We start from the raw sequence: 23,064 nt of genomic DNA, 5'->3' as shown, positions 1-23,064 counted from the left end.
GGTTACTCTTGTGATATGCTGCCCGCTGCTTGTTGAGTCTGAATTCAACAGGTGGCAAATTCTTACAAATTGCACCTTCAGATTTAAAGAAAATTACAGTTTCTGATTGTTGGACTGATCCGCCGAAATTATTATAAACTAGTTACGCTGCGACAAATCACTTAAACTGAACTATCTTCAATTTATTAGACCTCTGAGCAGAAGTTAGACGGAAACTAGTCAGACGATAAGATGGTGTGATCTCTAGTATTTAGACAGAAACCAGTTTGAAGTGTCCTGGAGATGTTTTAAAGAAATTAGCAGCTACCATCTACTTATCATGACATTTGTAGAACTTTATAATGATGTTTTAAGTCTCCACTAAGCTTCCTGGAGTCAAGCAGCCTCTGTTTACACATCATATTCTCCTTTCCAAATCATGACGTACATCCCTCAAACGGGAAACCTAAAAACAAACTGACCCAACAGGATAATCAAGTGTCGGTATCAGCCGATCATGTTTGTGTAGATGGGTGTGTGTGTGTGTGTGTGTGTGCAGTGTCACTCAACAGTCTGATCCACGGCAGGTGCAACTTAATTCTCCTTCCCCTTATCTACACTACAATCAGATCTTTGTAGCTCTACAGTTTCATACACTGATTATTTACTCAAGATGGCTTCAAGTCAGTTATTTTAAGTGCCTTACTGGGACACTGAATAATTGAGATGTGGGCATATTTTCCTTTCCTGTGTTAATTTGCCAAATGGATGTCTGTGCAGTCAAGCCCAAGAGATTAACTTGTTTTTGACTACAGGCATTATGTAGCTGAACTAAACACTGTGTGTGTCCAGTGTTTTGTTTTACAGTTCTAACTATAGCTGATCATGAGTGCAGCCTTTCTTTGTGACGAGAGAGACCAGAGAGTCTTCATAATATCTCAAATCGTAGATTGCTACCAAATGGTTAATAGCATGAAGAGATTCTTCAGCTGATGTTAAATGAATAAAAGGCCTTATGAGCTGCAGTATTGGTCCCTCACCTGATGACCATGTTGCAGTGGGCACACATGGGCGTACGCATCCCAGCTGGGATGTGTTCTGCCATCTGGACCAGGGTGTCCTCATCTTTAGGGTGGGGCTGAGGTAAAGGTCGGGCCGGGACAGGACCCCTCGGGGTGCTGGCACTTCCGTTACCCTTCATACCGAAGGATGGGGTGATCAAACCTGTCGGCGGACGGTGAACTGCAGGAGATGGAGGAGAGACACAAGGCTTTAAATGTAAACGGCAAAAGGAAACAAAAAAGTGAGCGCTTGTGGAAACACAAAGGGTTAGAGCATGTGTGTGTCTGTGTTTTCCTCCCAGGTGTGTAAGTTATTTGACCTCTGCCCTTTCAGTCTATACACCCAGCAGGTGTCGCGGCGGTGCGTGCAGCTGGCTGACTGCTGCTGTCACAACCGTGGATTCACCGCATCAATCTCCACAGAATCTTTTTCGCTCCACCTTCGACACATTCCTGTGGCATATGTGCATGCATACACATGAGCAACACACACACACACACATGGACCACGGAGCCATTCCTTCAGCTAAAACCCAGACACCTGGCTAAACATGTAGCTTGACCTCTGATCTGCAAACAGTGGATGGATATATGTTTTTGTATGTGGGAACACAGTGAGGCGAGGGGCTACTTTTAGAGCCCACCGTCACCCTTACATGACATGTTTAGATGTGCCTGTCAGGCTGGGCAGAGACATGGGTTTGTATTTAATGTCAGGGCTACTAGGGTGTTCATTCGAATACTTAAAACTAAAAGTTTAATCTGCCAATAACTGATTTTTTGGGGGGATTTCTGGCAAAACTTCACCTGCTTCAAAGGTGCAGGGACATGGGCTCAACCTGCTGAGCTGCTGGGGCGAGACCCTAACAGAGAGCCGAAGTCACGCTCCTTCCAAGTTAGCGGCCATTTTGGTGTTGGTGACTTATGTTGAGTGAGAAGATGTGAGCCGCTGTGTGGTTTAATACAAAAAATCTTTTTTCTAGGAAAATTATCTTTTAAATTGACAAACATCGTGTGTGTAGTTCATAGCATAACTCACGCGGGATCGAAAAATTATTTATGTTTCTACATTCACTACCAACCAAGTTTTTCCGAAATAAGGTCCCATGTGGTCCATCAGAACATACATTTGGAAAACTAACTTTAAGATCTAAGAGATCTTGCTGGTGAAAACGATTTTTACTTTTGAAGCTGCTTCAGGAATGAGCGGGGCAGGAAAGTGAAGGAAACGGAGAGCACTAGTGTGTTTGTGTGTGTGTGTGTGTGTGTGTGTGTGTGTGTTTTCAAATTGTAGCAGCAAGCAAACAACAAGCATTTGCAACAAGGCAGCGGCTGAAGACCTGGCTCCTTCACTGCAGCTCAGGATTTAAAATGGGTCAGCGGCTAACTGCTGCTCGGCGGCTGATAGTATATTTTCATGAGCCCGGGTCTCCGGGTAGGTGACTACATTTACGATTTTTTGTTGAGTGGCAGTTACATCAGGAAGAGGACTGAAGGAGAGGAGAGGACAGACTGGATGGGGTCGGAAGAGTTAAAGCCGTGCTCGATTAATACTCAGACAGACCAACAAGCACATGTATGTGATGAACTAATGCCCAGAAATTTTTTAGTCTCGGTGGACCAGTTGCAGATGGTGTACATTCATTATACTGCAGCTCTGTGTCTTGCCCTTAAAACTTTATCTGTAACTCCCGACAGGTCCCTTCAGTAAATATTATCTTTCTCAAAGAGCAGGTCTGCTGCACGTGTGACTGCGCAGGGTCCTTTCTCGCCTGTGTAACGGGCTTCAACGGAGGAAAAAGACGAGGAAAAGCAAAAAGAAAGTCCGCAATGACCTATTTCACAACATATGTCACGCTTCAACCATGGAAAATAAGCCTCTTTCCCCCCTCGCTAACTGGCTGCAACAACATGAATCCAACAGCAGTAAATCAGTTTTTACATTACGCCAGGATTTGAAACCAAACATTTTTTTTTTTTTATGAGAATAAAAATAACACTTTTTAACCAGACCGGTGGTGGTTAAATACCATGTGTCTAACCACATACAGTTAAAAGGAGATTAAGTTCGATTTCCTCTACGAGAGTTTATTTGAAGGAATCTATTCAGAGACTGTGTTCTCACCGTGACTTATGCTACAAAAACACTGCAGGCACCTTAGTCTGATTATAGTCCGCTGGTTAATTTGGTGAAAAAAATACCGTAACATGCCCACAGTGAGAGCTGCACACACACACACACCGGCACACAGATATCCTGTTGTTGGATTTGGCAGCCAACTGAGGCAGTAATGTACTACTCCGCAGATCTCATGCAGCAATTTGGCTCCATGAACAAAAATGTATTTTAGTCACTGAAACCCCCGTATTATGTATTGTATGTACAGCGTACTGTATTCCTTAATGTGTCTTCACAAAGGCGGAAATATTATTGCAGTCTGTTAATGGAAGAGCTGCCAATTGTGGCTCAGTCCCAGGGTCCATAAATCACATCTCACACAGGGTGGAAAAATGTACAGCCAGCAGGAAGAGGTACACATTGTGAACGTGAGGGGGAAAAGAGTGAATGACAACCTAAGCTGAGGATGAAGATGCAACCACATGTGGACAGGACAGCCGCGGTGCTCACCCTTGTTAGCAGCAGGTGCTTTGATCATGGTCTTGATGACTGCAGTCTCGTGGCTGTTGAGTTCTGGCTCCTCGCCCTCGTCGCTGCGTGGAGAGACAAAATGTAAATCAATTAATATGTTTGCTTATTTCTCAATTAAATGCACACCACAAACAATTCTCTTTGCACACAAGACATTAAAGGGACTCAATTTTTATCGCTTTAATTTCAAACATAGTCAGTTTTTGCATCCAGCTCATCAGGAGCAACAGATCACACAAACTCAAGAGATATGTTTTTTTCTATGAGGTGTTTTCAGAGGAACATAAAGTCCCAAGAACATTGTTTGATGCTAGAAGTGTGGCGGGGTCCATCATATATTATTTACGTGCACATATCTATATAAATATATATATATATAAACAAAGATAAACAGTATGAAATTGTGTTGTACTTTAAGGTCAGTTTGTTCATTCAGTCATGAAAACAAAGAGTAGCGATGAAGATCTTTCTCTTCTGATCAAAATGTCTTCGCCAAAACTACGTAGTGCACCTTTAAACCCCGCTATACACACACACACACACACAAAAAAAGAACATCAGGAAAAAAGTACTCGTGGGTTCTAATTTGTCAAGTTCCTGTCACAGTGAGACAGATTCCAGACCACCTACCTGCTGACAGAGCAGAGACAAATATGGTACCAACCAAAACACAGCGTGCCGCCACAGCCAGAACCGTACAGTGCTCGGCTTCATGGTGCACTTCCTACTTATGACTACAGCGAGTTCGGGAATACTGACCCACGAGCCAGTTTCACAGCAGAACAGAGTCCAGGCCACCGGTCCGATGACGGATAGGAGAGGAGTAGGTTTGCACAGCGCTAATAATATGGCACACCCGTTCAGAACCAGTGCCAGAATATCAATTCAGATGACTGGACAGAGAGTAAGTGACTCATGGTGTGATGAACAAAAGTAGCCCGTTCCAGATGCACTGAAGGCAGACGCCAGCCCAGCACAACTAATGATGGAGGGGAGACAAAGATCTCATGATGTAGAATAGAGTTTGACCACAGCAGCTATATACTGTATGAACACTGGTGACACCTCGTCTCATATTTCAAACATCTCCTCTCAAAGCGCAAGCCTTTGGTTTGGATGCTTCGTTGAGGAAGAGACTAACCGAACGGGCCCCAGCGGCAACATCGGCAGCTCATTTTCAGAAATAAAACTGAATTTCACATCTGGGTCAAAGGCTGGCTAAATTTAAGAGACTCCGCAGTAAAAATGTAATTGACGCTCACATCAAGCGATGCCAGAACACTAATTCAAGTGACGAAATAGAGAAAATGACCTCACAGGAACAGGAGCGGGGGGGCTGTTTCTCAGCTCTCTAAAGAAAATAGATAAATTGAGCCGAGCGCAGCGCTGTGATACTGTAGGTGTTCAGTTTATGCTCGGCGAGCAGCGCCGTGGCACATTCTGTCCCCAAAGAAACGTAAACACACTCTATCTGTGGCATTTTTCTTCCTGACATGTTGCCTCTCGGGCCAAAATGTTCTCTTGCAGGACAAAACAGGAGCAAAGTACTCCCTCCTGACGCAGAATGCTCTCTACTTGTTGTGTTTAAAGAATGCAGAGACGGGCTCTGGAAGTCACTTTCACTCGTTTCAATCATTTTCTGTCTTGCAGGAAGATGCCAGAGCTGGTCCGGCTATCACGGCGCGAGGGAGCAAAATATGTCTCGGCTCTTCAATCACATGTGGCCCCGGGGCCTCCGATAGAGTGATGCAAAAAAAATGAATAACCTCTCTATGACTAACATCCAGCCTATAAGCATGTGTGTTTAAGCATGTGTGTGTTCGTCAGTGCCAGCTGAGGAGCTTGGGTGGGCCAACGATCCCTCCCCAGACGTATTACACTCATCGTGCACAGTCGGAGCCGGTGCCAGCAGTTGGATCGCCGCTGTCTTCCCCCCTCGTGCCCGGCCGTTAGGGGACTCGTGGGAGACCAAGTGTTGTGGCAACTGCAGTTACATAGTTACATCGAGCTGTGCCGGTATGTTTTGTATGAGTGAGAAGGGAGATGGAGTCAGAGACCATGAGAGGTGAAATGACAAGCAGAGAGGCAGATAGAGGGAGAATGTCACACTCGAGTGTGTGTGCTGGCTTCGCCTCAGTGGACGCTCTGTGTGTCGCCGCTGAACACGCTTCATTTCATCATCCATAACATCAGATGGTCCCAACAGAGCAGAGCGTCAACTGGTTTACCACCATATGACTGCAACAACAGGGATGCCCAAACTTTTCCCCGCTGGAAGGCCAAAACAGAAACTTAATGGTTGGCCGCAGGTGAAAAGCAAACACATGGAGGAACGTTTCCACCAGATAAAGAGGAAATCGATGAAAACTGAAAAGGTAACCCTGATGAAAAAAAAAGTTCCCATAGGAAGTCATAATAATAGTTTTATCTTACAAATAAGACTTTAATTTAAATTTAGACTATTAATTATCTCACAATCATGACTTTATTTCTCATAATTTAATTTTCAATCTCACAACTTTATTTAAAGTTTTTTTTGTTTACTTAGTTTTCATCTTCAAAAAATAAAACTCAAAACATCTGGCGGGCAAAATTCAACCTTTTCGCTGACCGACTTTGGGCAGCCCTGCTCTGATATCTTTCTGAATGATTTCTTTACGATGTAACAGTGGATTGTAGGATATGTTGTCAAAATGTACAACTCACAGGGAAGAAGTTTACCTAAAGACATAGACAGCATTGACGGGGGAGGAGAAGAGAGGGTCTCCCTCCTCTGTGGCAGACTGGTGCCAAGACACCCTTCACAGAAAATATCACAGGAATAAGGAGTGAGCAACAAATACATAAACATAAAATGACAGAGATGGTTGACTGGACGGCTAATTGCATCCCCGCTCCTGTCACATTTACATGTAACATTTAATGGCTGTTAGAAAACTCTGTAACTGAACGGATCAGTGGTTATAAACAGCATCTGGTTAATATAAACACTGTTAAACAATAATCACACAAGCTGCAGCACAATGACAACGACTGTGATGAATGCACCCGCGTTAGCATTGATTCTGGCTAATTAGCCTTTGGCTAATACAGTCCTAATCTAAGTACTCTCTGTAGGAAAGAGACGTTCAGACTGCGCGGTATCTCCCTTCATTTTCATTATCTGCTTCTCGTTCGGTGCCCCGTGTGTCTGACAGCAGGAGCCGGTGGATACAGTGCACGCTCATTTCATACATCTACAGGCAGAGACACAACTGTGGACAGTCATTCAACCTTGTTTACGTGTCTGCATCAACCCATAGCACCTCCAGCAGTGTTTTTATTCTACTTTAATTTGCAAAAATTCTGCAGACAAAACATGATTCTTATAATCAATCAGGTGGGATTTACTACAAAGTCACTGCTGCCTCCTCGGCTCTCTGTGTGAATCCTTTGATTTGACTCCCTCTGTATTCGGGGAGCTGTGTGAATAAAAACAGAATGCAATCCTTTGCAAAAGAACTGTGTTTAAACTTTTCTACCAGTGGCTTTCAAGCTAACAGTGGGACCAACAGTGGACCTTGAGTGTGTTGTGGTGGGTCCCCAGTCAGAGAAGGAACAGAATATTTTTACTTTGATGACATTTTTTTCGAAAGTTGAATGAGACTTTAGTGATTTATAGTAATCCACTGCCAGTGAGTAATAATAAAGGCGGGAAGGTTGCTAAATTGGGTGAGCTTTCAGGCTGATTAACCAAATGAAACTCACAGTGTTCTCTCCACTAAAACAGGATCAAGAGCAATCATCTGGCATCAGCGTATCGAGCAGGACGGTCGCGTAAAGATCAGGAAAAGACCTCGTCCACGTCACGGCATTATGCCATTGCCACGTGAGATTAAAGGCTGTAGCGCCATCTATCTAAATTATCCGGCAGAACATTCGTTCACATTAGCGTTGGTAATTGTCTAACAACAGGCGACAAGTAGAGCAGGAAATAAGATGCTCCCCAGCCCTCCATTTATTAGAGCCAATTACAGCACAGCTCGTTAATATTCTCCACCAATCAGGCCAATTACAGGGGAACGTAACTGTATTCTGCAGGACTGTGATTGGTTGATTAATGGGTGTTTTGATTCAATAGAAGCCGGTTGGAGTGCTGACCATCTGGACGCACCGGGCCACATAGGAACCTTGTTAACCGAAGGGATAATTAAAGAGGGACAAGAGGAAGGAGGGAGAGAGGAGCACGTTTATTTTCTTTTTGTCGGTCTTTGTTCTGTTTTTTTTACATTAATACTTTTCCATCGTATGTCTCAACGCCCTGCCTCGCTCTGCATCTCTGTTGTTGTCCCTGTGTTTGTCTTATCCAGAGTCTATTTTCAACACTGCATGCCGCCTAATTACAAGACTCCTTGCTTGCTGGCATTAAGCGATAATGAGGAAGAAAAAGAAAAGGGTAGATTTCTGTCCCCCGACTGCGTACACATGTAAAGTAACCCCTTGTGTACTGTCGCTCCGACGAGAACTTGCATTTTTGCATCTCATGAATGTGCTGCTTTTTGTTTGAACGTTGAACAAATGGTCCATTAACATAGCTAACTGCTGTCCAGCAGCTCTCTGCAACACACAACAGATGGTCTATCATTCGGCACTGTGATACTCTCTGGATCAGCTTCAGTCCAAGCACAATATACCATGCATGCACACACACACAACACACAAGCACAATGACAAAGATATCCATCCACAGAGACACCCACTCAAACCCTCCCTCACACATGCACACACTTTTCATACTTCACGGTTTAAATGCGTGCACTTGTGTCCACCAGCCAACGACTGATCTCTGTGAGACGCTGCCAAGTTGTTTCACAGTAACCACAGAATGTCATAGCTGGTATGAGTCGTCTCCACGGAGACATATGGACCGTATCTTGGCACGGTCCGACTTCACGCAACTTTTTTCACTGCCTTTAAATGGCATGTTCAGTGCACTCGAGGCCTGTTTACACCATGCGTTAAAAATATAACAACACTCTCTTTCCTTCAGCCTCTTCGGTTTGCTACTGTAGACTGTTCAAGCTGTTCAAGCCATTAGTTTATGAGCAGCATGCGTCACATAACATGCAAAGTCAATCACTCCATATATTATTTGTGTAATAGTTGATTATATTATTCTCACTCTTTCCAAGACATAGACCTGGACAAAACTATAAATGTGTTTTATAGTTCTTATGCACGTAAAACATCCTGAAAGCCAAAAAGTTAAGTCTGCACCAACAGAAGCTCCAATCTCCCACAGGAAACACTGCTCCTGAAACGCCTCGTCAACAGTCTCACCTTTAATCCTGTGACACACACACGATGTCCATATTTGCATAATTTATACTTGGTTGGTATAAACTGAACTGACAGCTAATTTGGCAGAAACTGTTTTATCGCAGCTGCTCTTATTTTGTTAGCGGTGCTTAGCTGGCTCTGGTGTGTGTGAGCCGACCAATCAGAGGCAACTGGAGGGCCTTAAAGAGACAGAAGCTAAAGCAGAGGGAGAATAAAGTGCTGCAGGACTGGAAAACATGACTGAACTGATGTGTTTTTGAGCATTCAAGCATATAAACCTATTCTAGTAGTTAAAGTTTGTGAAATGATGTTGGTGAAAATGAGCATAAAACGTCTCCTTTAACTTAAAACAACGATTCTCAAGCAGCTGCACATTAGCCGGTAGCTTTGTCCAGGTCTGCCCTGTCTACCTCTTGTTCTTGGGCAGATGCAGCTCACTGACGCTGCGACGCTTCTTCTTCTTCCTCAAGCGCAGTGGCGGGGCCTGAGTTATTGGAGTGATGAGCAGGGCGTCCAGTAAGGACTGAGACATTGCCTTCTCAGGGGGACGGCTCTGACAAGTTGCTCTGACAAGGCGACGACATAACGAGGAAGAGGGGAGGCAGAGGAGGGAGGGGAAGTCACGATGGAGCCGAGATGTCAAAAACAATTGATGGCAAAATGGAAAGGTTTCAGGAGTAGTCAATTAAAAGCCGAGAGGTAGAGGTTGTTGGCAGAGAACACAGACACCACAACACAACACATGTACTCTTTCTACCTCGCCTGCACTGGACTGCGTGTGTGTTGTGTGGACTGTTTTGGGGCACTGGGAGTAAGAGGAGGAGGGCGAGGGGCTGCTCTTGGCAGGAAGTCCAGAGGACTTGACAGCAGCTCCCTCCTGTTTACACAAACACACAATACACAGCAGCAGTACACCATATAGACAGACAACAGAAGACAGAGAATACAGGAGAATCAAACTGATGAGCAAAGTGATATTAAACAGAAAAAAGTTCTATTCAGGTTTGAGTGAAACTCCTCGCAACACCGTACCTGACTGGTTTGGTAGAAAGTGCACAACGACGTGTTGACAAATGAGACGGATGAGCATTGACTTGGAAACTGCGAGTACAGAAATAGGACACGCAGACACAGTACAGATGTCACAGATTGGTCACATACTCGAGATGTTTTAATGAGCTGTTACCTGACAACTGAAAAGTTCACTTCATGTGCATCAAGTGTGAGAATTGCAGTGCAGCACCTGTGCTGAGGAGAAAGGTCAAACCGAGTGTGTGCTGCCTTCAGGGAATCTGTTGCTTGGCAATTCAATTTGCGGTCATCGCCTGCATGAGCAGTCAGACGCCCACTAGACTCCGACTTTACTGAGTCTGTGCTGCCCTCTAGTGGTGTCACAGGGGAACTGTTGGACCGAGGCAACAAAGTAGAATAAATGATTATAGTTAAAAGCCTTTTTGGACCTATCATTGCATTTCAAACATCCATAGGTGAATGTACCTTTCAGGTGCGTGAGGTGGAAAGCTTGGTGGTTCTGTAACAGCACTATCCTGAGCAGCTGGTGTTTGGGCAGGGACCAGAGGATCAGAGGAAGCCTCTGGTGCTTTGTTCTGAACTAACGAGGAGTCACTATTATGTGACGAGTTCAGCCCTTGAGCGGGTAGAACACTAAAAACAGGTAAACAGGAAGCTGGAGTCTGGGTGCACACAGGATTCTGGCCAAGATACGGTGGGACACTGTCAGGCAAAAATGCTGCATTAAGAGAAGCATCATTTGGCCTTCGTGCATGAGATTCAGGTATTTGGCTTGAGTTTGAGCCACTGTATGTTAAAGGTACGAGCATTGGAGTTAGTGGATAGTTCATGTTCGACAGCTGGGTTGGATGTATCTGACAAAACACGTCAACAGAACCTGGATACGCCATCGGGAAGGCCACTAAGTGAAGCGGTGCTGCGGATGATTCATCGTTCTCTTGGTGTTGAGTTTTTAAGAGGCTGCCAGGTTCGGAAATGAGGACATAGCCAGGGACTGTAGCGCCCTCCTCTGGCTGTCGCTGATCGGCTGATGAGCCTGCCTTCTGCGCCAACGGTTGGTGTTTGATCATGTGATCCGATTCTGCACCGTTCAGTCCACTGAGGGCAGAGAGCGAAACCTCTACATGGTGAGAGGATTGATGTGTTGCAGATCTGTCACTGGCAGATAACAGACAGAGCATCAGTGTGTTTAAATCATTAATTTTGAAGGTTTTGGTACATTTTGAATAAAGTATTTGGATTAAAGTTTGTTACGGTGGTGGTGTGAAAAACAAACATCCCAGTGTACTGAAATTATTGAACAGTGGTCAGTTAGTTCCAGTGATTAATTAAGGACTTGCTATAATTAAAAAGTGACTACGGTGCTGCTTGACTATTCACAGATGGAAAGGTGAAATTAAAAAAAAAGTTTGGTTGGAGTTTTATACCTGACCTCCTCACTGTTTGTCTCAGATTCAGTGATACAACTAAAAGAGGAAAGAGTGAAGGAACTAAGGAAGTGAGGGAGAAAGGAAGTAAGGAAAAAAGGACACCAGAGACAAGAGAGAAAAGGGAAACAAGAAAAAAATGTAATCACTTTATTAGCTACAATAAAGAATAATAGGTTTCCAAACTCAAATCACAGAGAGATACATTGTCAGGCACTAGAGGTAAATGCTATGATCTACAGAGAAGAAACTATAAAGTCAGCATCATCAGCGCTAAGTAAACAAGGCAGGTGAAGTAAAGGTAAAGATGTAAAGGCACTGGAGAAATATTTTACATAGCATTACTTTTGCATTGCAAGCCATTTATAGCGATTACACATTCACTTCGCACACCCTCAAAGCAACAACCTGCTCACTTCCTTACTTGCGGTTTCCATACAAACGACTTAGAGCACCAGTCTGGACTGTTACATCCCAGCAGCATACTTCAGCATATGAGCTATTGGTTTATGCAAGTTGACATCGCCATCATACCTCACCAGTAGTTCCAATCTCCTCCATAACATACAGATAAACAAAAGTCCACATAACATAAAAGGAACAGACATAACTGAGAGTCACACAGAGCCACGGCAGAGTTTCTATTTTCAATGATCTCAGACAGAAATCATGCTCCTCCTTCCAAACTAACCTTGCCCCTTTTGCCACCATACATTACAGTGAAACACAGCACAATGAAGGTGAAGCAACTCTCGGCAGGCCTTTTTCTAATTACCATGAGGCATTCTGCACGTGCAAAATACAGTATGTGAGGCCAGTATGCAGTATGACATGTATGTGCTGCAGTGAAGATTCATTAAGGTTTTAGACTTTTGATAAAAACTCCACATCACTTTTCTTTCATCTTTGTTTTTGGCTCAATAGTGGATCCTAACCACCGTATTAAAGGAGACCTAATATGCTTTTTAGTTTTTTTTTTTCCTTTTCTTTAGTTTGTTTTATACCTTCTTGTGCAAGTCCAAACAAACAAAAGCTCTTTTCTCCCATAGAAAATACTGCTCCAGAAACGCCTCTTCAGCAGCCCCGCCTTTAATTCCGTGACGTTGTGACATCACACTATGTCACACATTTGGATCATTCCTGCCCAGCGGATAGTTTGGCACATGAGAACTGACTGAGTGCAGCTGATCTGTTGTTGTTAGCTAAGACCATTTCAGAGAGGGAGAATACAGAGCTGCAGCACTGGACAGCATGAGAAAACGGTAAAATGGTAAAATAATATGTCTCCTTTAATTTATTATTAGTATGAGGATCATTCAATCAATACTATATATGAGACAGGAGCATGTACAGTGTAATAAGGTAAAAGTGGACACGCTGATAAAAGTGAGCGTTTACGCGTCCACAGTGTACCGTCAGAACTGGAATCAGTGGAGTGGTCGGTAAATGAATGAGCAACACTTAATCAAAGGTCTGAATGAGGCCAGCGCAGAGCAGGCACATACATTAACACACACACACACACACACACACACACACACACACACACACACACACACACACACACACACACACACACACACACACACACACAAAGACTGCCAACAATTCCTTTTTCAAGCTCTCACTCCATAAATCGTTGCTGTATTTGCTTTATTTCCATTAGTGCACAAGCCTTCGACTGTCAATTTCATTAACAATCACCTACAGAAGTCTAACTGATGTGGTGAACAGATACACAGGTAGACAAGACAGACGGACACGCACACACACACACACACACACACACACACACACACACAGAGTCTACTGGACATTAAGGGTGCGGGCGGACACTCCGTGATGCCAGTCTCTCAGCTCCTTATACTTAGGGCCGACCACCAACCGAGTGGTGGTCTTGTTCTCTCTGCCGTGACAGGAAGAGAAGAGAAGGAGAGAAAAACACACCAAAAGGGAGAGAAAAAAAGGATTTAGGAAAAGCTGCCCTGAAATCTACGAAGATACAACACTGTGAGACATGCAGCAGCTGAAGCTTGATGACAACTGTACAAACTAGCAGCTGATGATACACAAGTTCTGATGGGGTGGAGAACCAGAGTGGAAGGAACATCCAGAGAACGAACGCCTCCATCTCATGGCCAGTATGGAGTGAAATGATGAATGCATTCAACCATGAAGCCAAACACCAAAAAGCCACAGACAGCTGGAATGTCTGCATGTTAATACGAGCGATCGCAGACACACACTGATCACATGTATCGCCACGAAACCACCACGAGCACCAGACAGCCGATGGATCACATCACACTGAAAAACGACGCCACAGTCCTGCGGTGATTGTCAAAAACACGATCACTGCTGGTTAAAAGTCATGCAGCACTGCACGGCTGTCACATCCAGCAACCAAAATGCGCAGGCAACCATTAGGAGACACAAAGCATCACATGAAGCCACAGCAAGGATGAAAACCACCTTCAGCTGTCATTTATTTTTTTAGAAATTCAGCAACCTGAGGCGGGAACTTAATTAAAAAACGACTTTGTTAGCTTTTGGAGCTACTAAGACTGGACTTTCTGTACAGTGCACAGAGGTCTGGCTTTTGACTTATTGGCTCCGACGAGATCCCTTCTCTGCTGTCTAGACAGGAAGAGCCCACACAGCATCAACACAACCGCCAGAACTGTGCCACTGATATCCAAAGTCCGAGTTTTCTGCCGCTCCATAAAAGTTGCCTTTATATGTTAGAGGCTCCCGATGGAGCGGGCCGAAGATGATATTTTATGGACTATGTATTGTTACTGCACACAAAAACCAAACTGATGATAGGGAGTCTAACAGGACTGCTAAAACTGTTGCCATGCACTTACTTTGACTTCCTGGCTGCCTCAGCTTCCTCCTCTTGAACTACAAGTGAAAGAATAAAAACAATGATTAAGATTTTAATAGTTGTTTACTGAGCTTTTGATTCACAAACGAATGATGCATAATCTGATATCACTTTGTTTTCCTAGTACATCATAATTAAGGCAACAATATGTAACTTTGAAAGGGACTCTGGAGAAAGATAGCTGATAATTGATTCTCAATCCCAGGTCATCAAATACTTTACTTGATTATTTCTATAGTAGTTCAATAGAGAAATTCATTTTTTCACATTCTTGTTAAACCCTCCCCTCTCTATCCGACTCCTCTCACGTTAACTATGATGTTGTAGGAACAACACCTGCACAGCGATATCAGATAAACCAGTGAATGACGCACAGTTAGAATCATGGTTTTGCTATATGTGTTTGCTCTACGTATGGAGGCTGCCCTGAAAGCAATCCATGCAAACACCACCACTCTTTGCACTTCATTCAGTAACGTACCATTCTCGGTGCCGGTGATCTGAGCCAGGATCTTGAAAGATCTGGACTGGGTGGTGCCGGTGCGTGGGCGCCAGTCCTCCGTGTCCTCGGTTATGCGCTTCCTACTGGCATCAGCATGAGTGGGCACATGGTAAAAATGGATATCTGTGTCCACGATGTGTTTCCTGGGAACTCTGGAGGGACAGGACGAATGACTTCAACAAATACACTTTTAATTTGAAAAGGCTTCCTCTCATAACTGATCAAAGTCGCAGATGATGACGACTGATGTCATTTCCATGGAGGTATTATGACATATTAAAGTGAAATGTAGAACTTTTAATTTTACAGGATCCTATAAACCATTTCATTCGTGGAGACCGACTACCGTAAGTAGGTCATAAGTAGTTCTGAGTGTGTTGTGAGATAAAACCATGTTAGGTCTGTTCAGGAGGTTAATTGTAACCAGAGATTACAGATTGTAGATGTACTGATGTTATTGAACACACAGTGAGCCAGTTAGAGGAATGGTATTAAAATGTTTGGTGCTTAGATTGCAGGTTACATGAAATAGCAATGTGGCGAATATAATCACCAACGATTTGTGCTTATTAGACCAGAAAAAAATGGGAAGAAACGTCACACCACAATTTGTTAAAATGCATTTGGTGTCTAGGTCCGAGCCAATCTGATACCTTGGTGGTGGAGGTTTTCTTGAGAAAGCAATAACAGAGGGGAGGAAAAGGGGGATGGTAGAAAACAGAAATACACTGAATAAAGGCAGGAAAAGCTAAAACGGACACAGTGATTCATTCTGAAAGACAGGGTGGAGTCATCTGAGTAGGACTTACTTTAAAATACTCTGAGGTCCACTGAAGGGGAAGTAAAGTGGAGGAAGAGAAGAAGATACGAGAGTGAGAGGTGAATTCAACTAGGAAAACTGATAAAAGGAAATGTTAACAAGCAAACAGAAGAATAGAGATGGAGAGAAATTAAAATGCATGCAAAACACAGAGCCAGTTGGACAAATTTTCTCTTCATACGAGTCAGTTCTCTTTCCTTCCACACGGAGGTGCTGCTGAATCATCTAGATCTCTATATCACTACATTCATTCATATATTTGGGCAGTAGAGAAGTATACATATGGAGAATACAACAGATGAACTTTGTTCAATCTGTATGAAAAACATGCACTTTTGCCTGGATGAGCATGCAGCATAACTACGATTGAACACGCGTGATTGTGTGTGAGTGCCTGAACACTAAACATTTGTGTGTCTGCAGTCTTTCCTGGCATCAAGGTGCTGACGGGCCAGTTACTAATTGGCTGTCGATAAATCAGCTCTTCAGAAAAACGCCCGCACACGGCGAGAGGCACTGAAGACTGTTCAGGCCCCGCTGTCGATAAATCACGTATGAATACACTCAGCCAGCGACACGCTCACCTAGCACGCTGAATAGACTGATTTATGAGCGTCTCTCAACACGTTCTCGTCACAGCAGCAGCTATGTGGGTGTGGGAGTGTTGACAGCTCTGTGTGAGCCTGGTCACACACTTACAGTTATACTCTGTGTGTGAGTGTCAATTTATTTGTGATTTACAGTTGAGGTAAAAATATGTTGCAGCCTCAGCATATTTTATGACATACACAAACTTAATTGTTTTGTATTAGCTGAGTGCTGCTGTTGCTGCATAATCTCACAATCACATTAAGCTAATTGTACAGTAAAACTTTACTATAAGTAACAATGTAAAAAAAAAAACAGTATAAAGCCTTTTGTGGCTCAAGAGGAAGCTGTATGGAATCTAATTAATTGCTTCTAGTGATGTCACCCAGTGGTATATGTTGCATTGTGGGTAATGTAGGTGCCAAGTGTTGAAAAGGAAGAAGAATGGTAAGGAAAATGGAATTAAAATGTAACGTTCGTCCAACAGCGTTACAGGAGAGCAGTGCAGACCAAGTGGACTGCTTTTTAAAACCTGATGCCTACATTACCCACAATGCAACTTTGAGGCACTTCTTATTACATGCAGCTTCCTCCTTAAGACCAGCAAACACACTTTAGTTTGTAAAATTGGTGGAGTTACCCTTTAAGCAAACACATGCAGGTGCCATGATAAAGTACGACAGGTGCAGAGAAAGACACAAGAGTAAAAATGACGGCAGGCAGTCAAACACTCATGACCTGACGTGCTTCAGAGACTAACTTTGTGACTTTAGGATTGGCTGCGGTCTGGAAAGCAGAAAAACAAGGATTGAGAGGAAGACAGAGACAGAGAACAGTGACGTACACGTGTCCCGATTCTTGAGAATTAACAGTAAAAAACATCAAAAGTTGTCACTCAAAGATCCCTTCTGAAACGAACCACACAGCTCAGATACATCATGCAAAAACAAGCAAACAAGAAGCAAGAGTGGAAACATGCAGCGACGGAAGATTAAACTGGAAATTGAGAATTGTGCTTCAATGTATGATTATGAAGTATATGAATGCACAATGTAATGGATAATGAAACCACACGTGTTTAAGTTGGTTCCCTATGAACCTTGTTAGCACTATACAAGTTTGTCTAAGTTTGTTTAACTTCTATTATAGAGCAAATGACTGCGTAAAATGATGATTTGAACCTCGTTGTTATTAGCAGCTCTGAGGAAAATGGAGACGATCCAGCTGTCTTTGCAACAGCGGCGCCAACAATAATTCCGCTTGGAAGCAGCAGGGAGGGAAAGTTGTTGTTGTTGTTGTTGTAAATCTGCAGAGAAGATAACTCAAAGTGGGATTCTGGAGAGCAAATGTTATGAATATCTCCAGGAAAGTGCCTTCTCAAAATGAGGGATGATGAGACAATCCCATAATTCAATATATTTGTAACATTTAACCTGCTACTATACAGTGATGGCCAGTAAGAAAACCTGTATGTTGGATTAAAAAATAAACCATTGCAGTTGTTGAACTGTCTATCAACAAGAATACAAGCAAAGACAGTGAAAAAAGGTTTTAAAAAAGAAGAAAATTGTGATATAAATGTCAACAAAAAGAAAGCAAGTCAATCAAACACTGAGGAAAGATCCAGACATAAATGATTCCATGCTATTAAATGTCCTCTGCGACACTTGTGGAAGGCGATGTATCCAATTGAAATGCAGCTTGTGTGTCCGTGCGTGAGTGCACGGCCGCGCGGTGTAAGATTATATTGTGCAGATCGCCGGTGTCTGCTGAGTCTCACGGAGAGAGGAACCGATCTTGTCAGCGCGTTTCCCACAGAAAGAGAGCGCAGAGTGAGTGGAAACATGAAAACAAAAACGGAGGAATTATGACTCACAAACGGAGTAAATCCAGTCCATTTGCTATCTCGAGGGGCGATAAATAAGAACCACTCACATAAAAACTCACCCTCTTTGTTTCTGAGATTGAATCAGAGAAAGAATGAATGAAATGGTGGAAAAGGTGAAAAGACCGTTTCAATTTAACGCTGAAAAACCTTCATTGAATCACTGATTTCGCTACAAGAGAGCAAAGAGAGAATGCCACGCAGGTCGAGTTACTAGTGTCAGCTATATATACGCAGCTTAGTCATAGCATCATAGCATAGTTATACTCACTATGCCTCTGGAGAAAGGGGAGACAGAAGATTCGGGGGTGGGGGGGTGAAGATGACGGTGGGAATTACGTAGAAAGAGACGTGCAGAGTGAGTAGAAAGATGGGAACAGGCAGTTTGGAGAGAGTTAGAAGAGTGGTTGTATCGTCTTTATGTGCTACAAGTGTTTGTAATAAACGTGGTGCTGCAATCAGACTCCTGACCTCGATACGAAATACAGAGGAACAGGTCTAGTTTCACTTAGAGAAGCAGAGAAGTGTTTTTTTTATAGGATATCATGAATGATTCATGATGCACTCACAGACGGGGAGGAGGAGGAGGAGGAGGAGGAGGAGGAGGGGAGCACTTTTTGATTTGTTTCATGGTAATAGTTTGACATGTGTTGATATGAATATGAAGATCACATACAGCTGTCATGCCGTCATACTTTGTCTTTACACACTGATTTAAGTTGTATGTTAAAATCCTCCTTTCCAAGATCTCATCCTTTAAAAGCTTGTTTGATGTTTTACTGCGATTTAACAAGGGGTGAACGATACGGATTGTTTCCAACTTATACCATTAACCAATGATTACCTGCCTCTTATAGCCTATACAGATAAGATAAAAGACTATTTTCTTCATTTTAACTGGACTTCAATTCCATAGTTCCAAGCTATTAAATGTCTCTTTTCCAGTTCCTGTAGTAAATAAACGCCACATTTACCCGCCTGAGTTTGCGTAGACACCATTTCTGTTTGGAAACTTTTGCTTTTCCACACTATAATAAGCAACACATTCACAACAGATCAGGTCACACAGTAATTTGGTTTGTCACTGATGCAAACCATGCTCTACTATTGCTCTGTTTGTTTACCTCTCAACAGAACACCAACAGACATGTGAGTCTGATTCAATGATGCAGGAAAAGTTTGATTTTCAAAGTTTTTTCTTCGTCATTAAATCAGACTCACATGTCCAAGACTTTAAGATTCCAACTTGAAAATGGGCTTTATTCATCTATTCATTTATTTATTTATTTTTACAGATGTAAGATCTTTTGTTCTGAACTATACACCTGTTGACTTGTCCAGCTTAAAAAGAAACCAAGTACACACTTCAGCAGTTGACAGAGATGTGGTAGGTTCAAATTCCCATTGCCGTTTCGTTTGTTTCTAAAGATAACAAACACCTTTCAACAAATGCTGCTGGCTACATCACATATTGGTTTTCTATTTAGAATACAACACAGCCGAAAGTGAAAGGAGATTAAAAAAAAACAACAACTATAAATCAGACATTTGAACCAAGGGGGAGAAAGTCGAAGGTATTAAACGTAGAGGATGGATTCGTTTGTGTGATTGGCTGGAGAGAATGCCACTCACCCATTCAACTGTAATGGCAAGGCTCCGCCCTGACTCTCCAACAGGCCCCGCCTCTGCCCCATGGCCACCTCGCATGCGTTCTCATTGGAGTAGAGGTTGATTGGCGTGTTATACACTGATGGCTGGGGCGGGACGAGGACAGGGGGGGAGGAGGAGGAGGAGGGAGAGGATGGGTAAGAGACGGGAGGTGGAGGAGGAGGAGGGGGAGGACTGGCATAGGAGGAGGAGGCAGGAGTGAAGGCAGAGGATGGGGATGGGATGAAGGGAGCAAAAGGAGCATGTGAAGGAGGGAGCTCTGCTCCGCAGCCACCGTAAGCTCTGGGAGCCTTGTTGTAGGGTGCAGCGGAGGGGCTGGAGGAGTGAGGATGGGGGTGGAGAGGCGGAGGTGGGTGGGTGAGGGCCACTGGTTTTATGATGTCTGATCTGATGTCCTAGTGGCATGAAAGAAGAGCATGCAAATACACACGAAAAAACAAATCACAACACAGCACACACTATACTGACGCCTCTCAGGTGAGGATTTAGGGATCACACACCAAATTAAATTCTGATTCAATTCGATATAGCTTCAAAATCAATTTGTTTGTTTTCAGTGAATAACGAGGCATCAGTATACTTAAATGTCACTTCAAAAAAATGAAAATAAATCCATCACTGTAAGATAACATCAAGACAACAGGGGTTTTCATGCAGCAAAAAATGTGTTCAGCATCGTTTCAGAAGGGCGTAGAGACTAAAACAAAAGTATTCAAAGCACTTCAAACACAGAACCCCAGGTGAATCACTTTTCTTCTTAAATGCCGTTATAATGAATCAGCCATTAATAAACTAACTTTTAGCATCACAAGTTTCTTACCTCGTGCATCTACATAGCATGAAAATCTGAATTAAAGACCCATCGTTAATAAAATGCTGATCATTGTTGCTATCACTTTGATGTAACCTCACCTGGCGTGCTTTCTCCTTAAAAGGTGCAATATGTAAGAACTGGCCACCTGTCGAGTTCATACTCCAAATGAACACGGGGCAAAATATCTTCATAGTAACCACTGACTGCTAGTTAGCTTGTTTAGCCGTGCAGTTAGCGGTATGGAACGGGAGCTCGAGCATCACTGGGATGTTGGTGTTGTTAACTCCAGGTGCTTTGGACCCCCGAGACAGGGAGGTTTTCAGTTGGGCCAGGCCAGGGCTTTTTCAGTTTCAGTTCTTTTTTTAATGTTTTAATTCTTACAGAATGCACCTTTAAGTCAACAGCTATATTTTCTGATTTCCTTCCATACTACACGAGTGTATACAATGTTTGGGTTCTCTTGGTGACGTGCTGTGTTACGGTACCTTTGGTGCCACAGGAGGACCTTTAGGAACACTGGAGGCCCTGGAGAGAGAGAAGAGAGAGGAAAGGAAAGGAGAGAGAAAGTGAGTTATGATTCCTCAACCCCAATTATTTTGAGACAAAATAATTCCTTTGAAAAAATATATTCTTCTTAGCCAACACCGGGTGGGTAAAATAGCTAAAAGCTTTTTAAACGTGCACTGATATTTATAGAGCCAATAAAAATCACTCCGGCTGTGAAAGCTTCATATCTCACTGAGGTTGAGTGAAACTGTGGTTGTGGTGAATTATGACTAAACCTGAGCTCTCGGCGTAGAGAACAACATGGAGAGGTCACCGGCAATGACAGAATCCAGGAGAGCCTCACTGTTTCTGTGCGTCACGCTGTGAAACTCAAGTTGATAGGGCTGAAAACTGTGGTCTCTTTCACTCAAAGGCAGCTGTTTTCAGTCTATAAAGGTTTGAATCAATCTGATACTGCTGCTGTTTGATACTCTTGATGCCACATTGAGCCATGAGCTCTCCTGAATGTCATCCGCTGAAAACGTCTGCAACCATCCGCACCGTTAAATTTAATCTGGAGTGACATCAGCTTAGCACCTCATCCTAAAATTAATGTTACTGAAATATATTTTTTTAATTTTTGTTTACCGTGTTCTCAGTCGACTTCTCTGGTTTAAGATGATATTTATGCAACAGCAAAGTACATTAATGGTGTAAAATCAACTGAAAACAATTAATTTAGAGCAGTTATGGATCACTATCCACTCGCATGAGCGAGGGAAAACACACTGGTTAACGTAAATTAAAGGTTAAATAAACCGCGCAGTAACTGAAGATGTGTGAATGTCAGCAGCCCCACATTCCTTTCAGAGCGGTCCTTCGAGAAGCTTCCTGAGGGAGGCTCATGTCCTTCACCTCTGTAAATTTGAACCGACAGCCTTGTAGTAGGCTAGAAACACATCAGTCTACAGATCGGGCTGCTCCAACACTTGGCCTTTTCCTCTCTGCCTCCGGTTCCTCTGTAGATTTTAGATTGCCAGAAATGTCCTGATACTGCCATCGTGTTCCTTTAACGGGACACGTGAGGATTTTTAAATTATGCTCTTACCAGAGGCAGAATGACATCATGCCGTAAAATTACGACTCTCCCAAACCTGCCACAGGAACAGTTCAGGGAAAGACTATTTTTAGCAGTCACATGACAACCGTCATCACACCTGTGGAATTTGAGGATAATTCTCTGAGAGCAGGAGCTTGGTGTGCTTCCCATAGTCGGGGAGGGGAGACGGATAAGCAGGTCTGAGCTAAAGGCTAACAACTGTTCAGTGAGTCCTGTGGGTCACATGATTCCTGTGGGATGGAAGTCAATCTCAAAAATATCAACGGGAGCAGGGATGGGAATCATGATAACAACAGGTCTGTTTTTATATGTGAATATGCAGTTCTAAAAGGAATAAAAATCTGTCATGGCAGCTCGTTGGTTGCAGCCAGCCAGTTACAGGATTGTACTAGTTCTTGGAGAAGACAAGTCTGCACAGATATTCGGACAGAACAGGAGTATTTTTGTGGTATTGGGACAGGAAATTAGTATTTTTGTGTGTTCAGGATGGTGCAGGAGTACTTTTGTGGGGTTAGGGTGGGAAATGAATACTTTCATGTGTTCAGGATGGGACAGGAGTACTTTTGTGGGATTTGGACAAGACAGGAGTACTTCTTGGGGTCAGGGTGTGACAGGAGTACTTCTTGGGGTCAGGGTGTGACAGGAGTACTTTTGTGGGATCTGGACAGGAAACGAGTACTTTTGTTGGATTCGGATGAGACAGGAGTACTTTTGCGGGACTGGGGCAGGACAAGAGTACTTTTGTGAGGCTAGGATGGGAAAGGAATACTTTTGTGGGGTCAGGGTGGGACAAGAGTACTTCTGTGGGGTTGGGACAGGACAGGAA

General features: G+C 43.3%; 1 protein-coding gene across 4 annotated transcripts in view; it reads right to left on the bottom strand.

The window, feature by feature from the left end:
* pdlim5a (PDZ and LIM domain 5a) overlaps positions 1 to 23,064 on the bottom strand; it is a 63,486-nt gene that overhangs the window by 5,793 nt on the left and 34,629 nt on the right. Inside the window, exons 4-18 of one of the 4 annotated variants that reach the window (XM_037098015.1) lie at positions 21,118 to 21,157; positions 17,026 to 17,051; positions 15,667 to 15,687; positions 15,511 to 15,528; positions 14,837 to 15,009; positions 14,336 to 14,372; positions 11,469 to 11,531; positions 10,507 to 11,199; positions 10,253 to 10,411; positions 10,042 to 10,110; positions 9,767 to 9,886; positions 9,420 to 9,575; positions 6,412 to 6,489; positions 3,670 to 3,752; positions 1,020 to 1,221 (exon numbers count right to left, since the gene is read on the bottom strand). In XM_037098015.1, the coding sequence (XP_036953910.1) occupies positions 1,020 to 1,221; positions 3,670 to 3,752; positions 6,412 to 6,489; positions 9,420 to 9,575; positions 9,767 to 9,886; positions 10,042 to 10,110; positions 10,253 to 10,411; positions 10,507 to 11,199; positions 11,469 to 11,531; positions 14,336 to 14,372; positions 14,837 to 15,009; positions 15,511 to 15,528; positions 15,667 to 15,687; positions 17,026 to 17,051; positions 21,118 to 21,157 (1,938 nt within the window). Of the gene's footprint in view, positions 1 to 1,019; positions 1,222 to 3,669; positions 3,753 to 6,411; positions 6,490 to 9,419; positions 9,576 to 9,766; positions 9,887 to 10,041; positions 10,111 to 10,252; positions 10,412 to 10,506; positions 11,200 to 11,468; positions 11,532 to 14,335; positions 14,373 to 14,836; positions 15,010 to 15,510; positions 15,529 to 15,666; positions 15,688 to 17,025; positions 17,052 to 19,782; positions 20,214 to 21,117; positions 21,158 to 23,064 lie in introns of all 4 variants that reach the window. The other 3 variants (XM_037098016.1, XM_037098014.1, XM_037098017.1) reach the window with 3 other exon arrangements.

The sequence above is a fragment of the Acanthopagrus latus genome, chromosome 5 (assembly GCF_904848185.1).
Source record: "Acanthopagrus latus isolate v.2019 chromosome 5, fAcaLat1.1, whole genome shotgun sequence".
NCBI classification, from domain to species: domain Eukaryota; kingdom Metazoa; phylum Chordata; class Actinopteri; order Spariformes; family Sparidae; genus Acanthopagrus; species Acanthopagrus latus.
The sequence above is the reverse complement of the archived record's forward strand: the minus strand, read 5'-3'. Positions and strand labels throughout refer to the sequence as shown.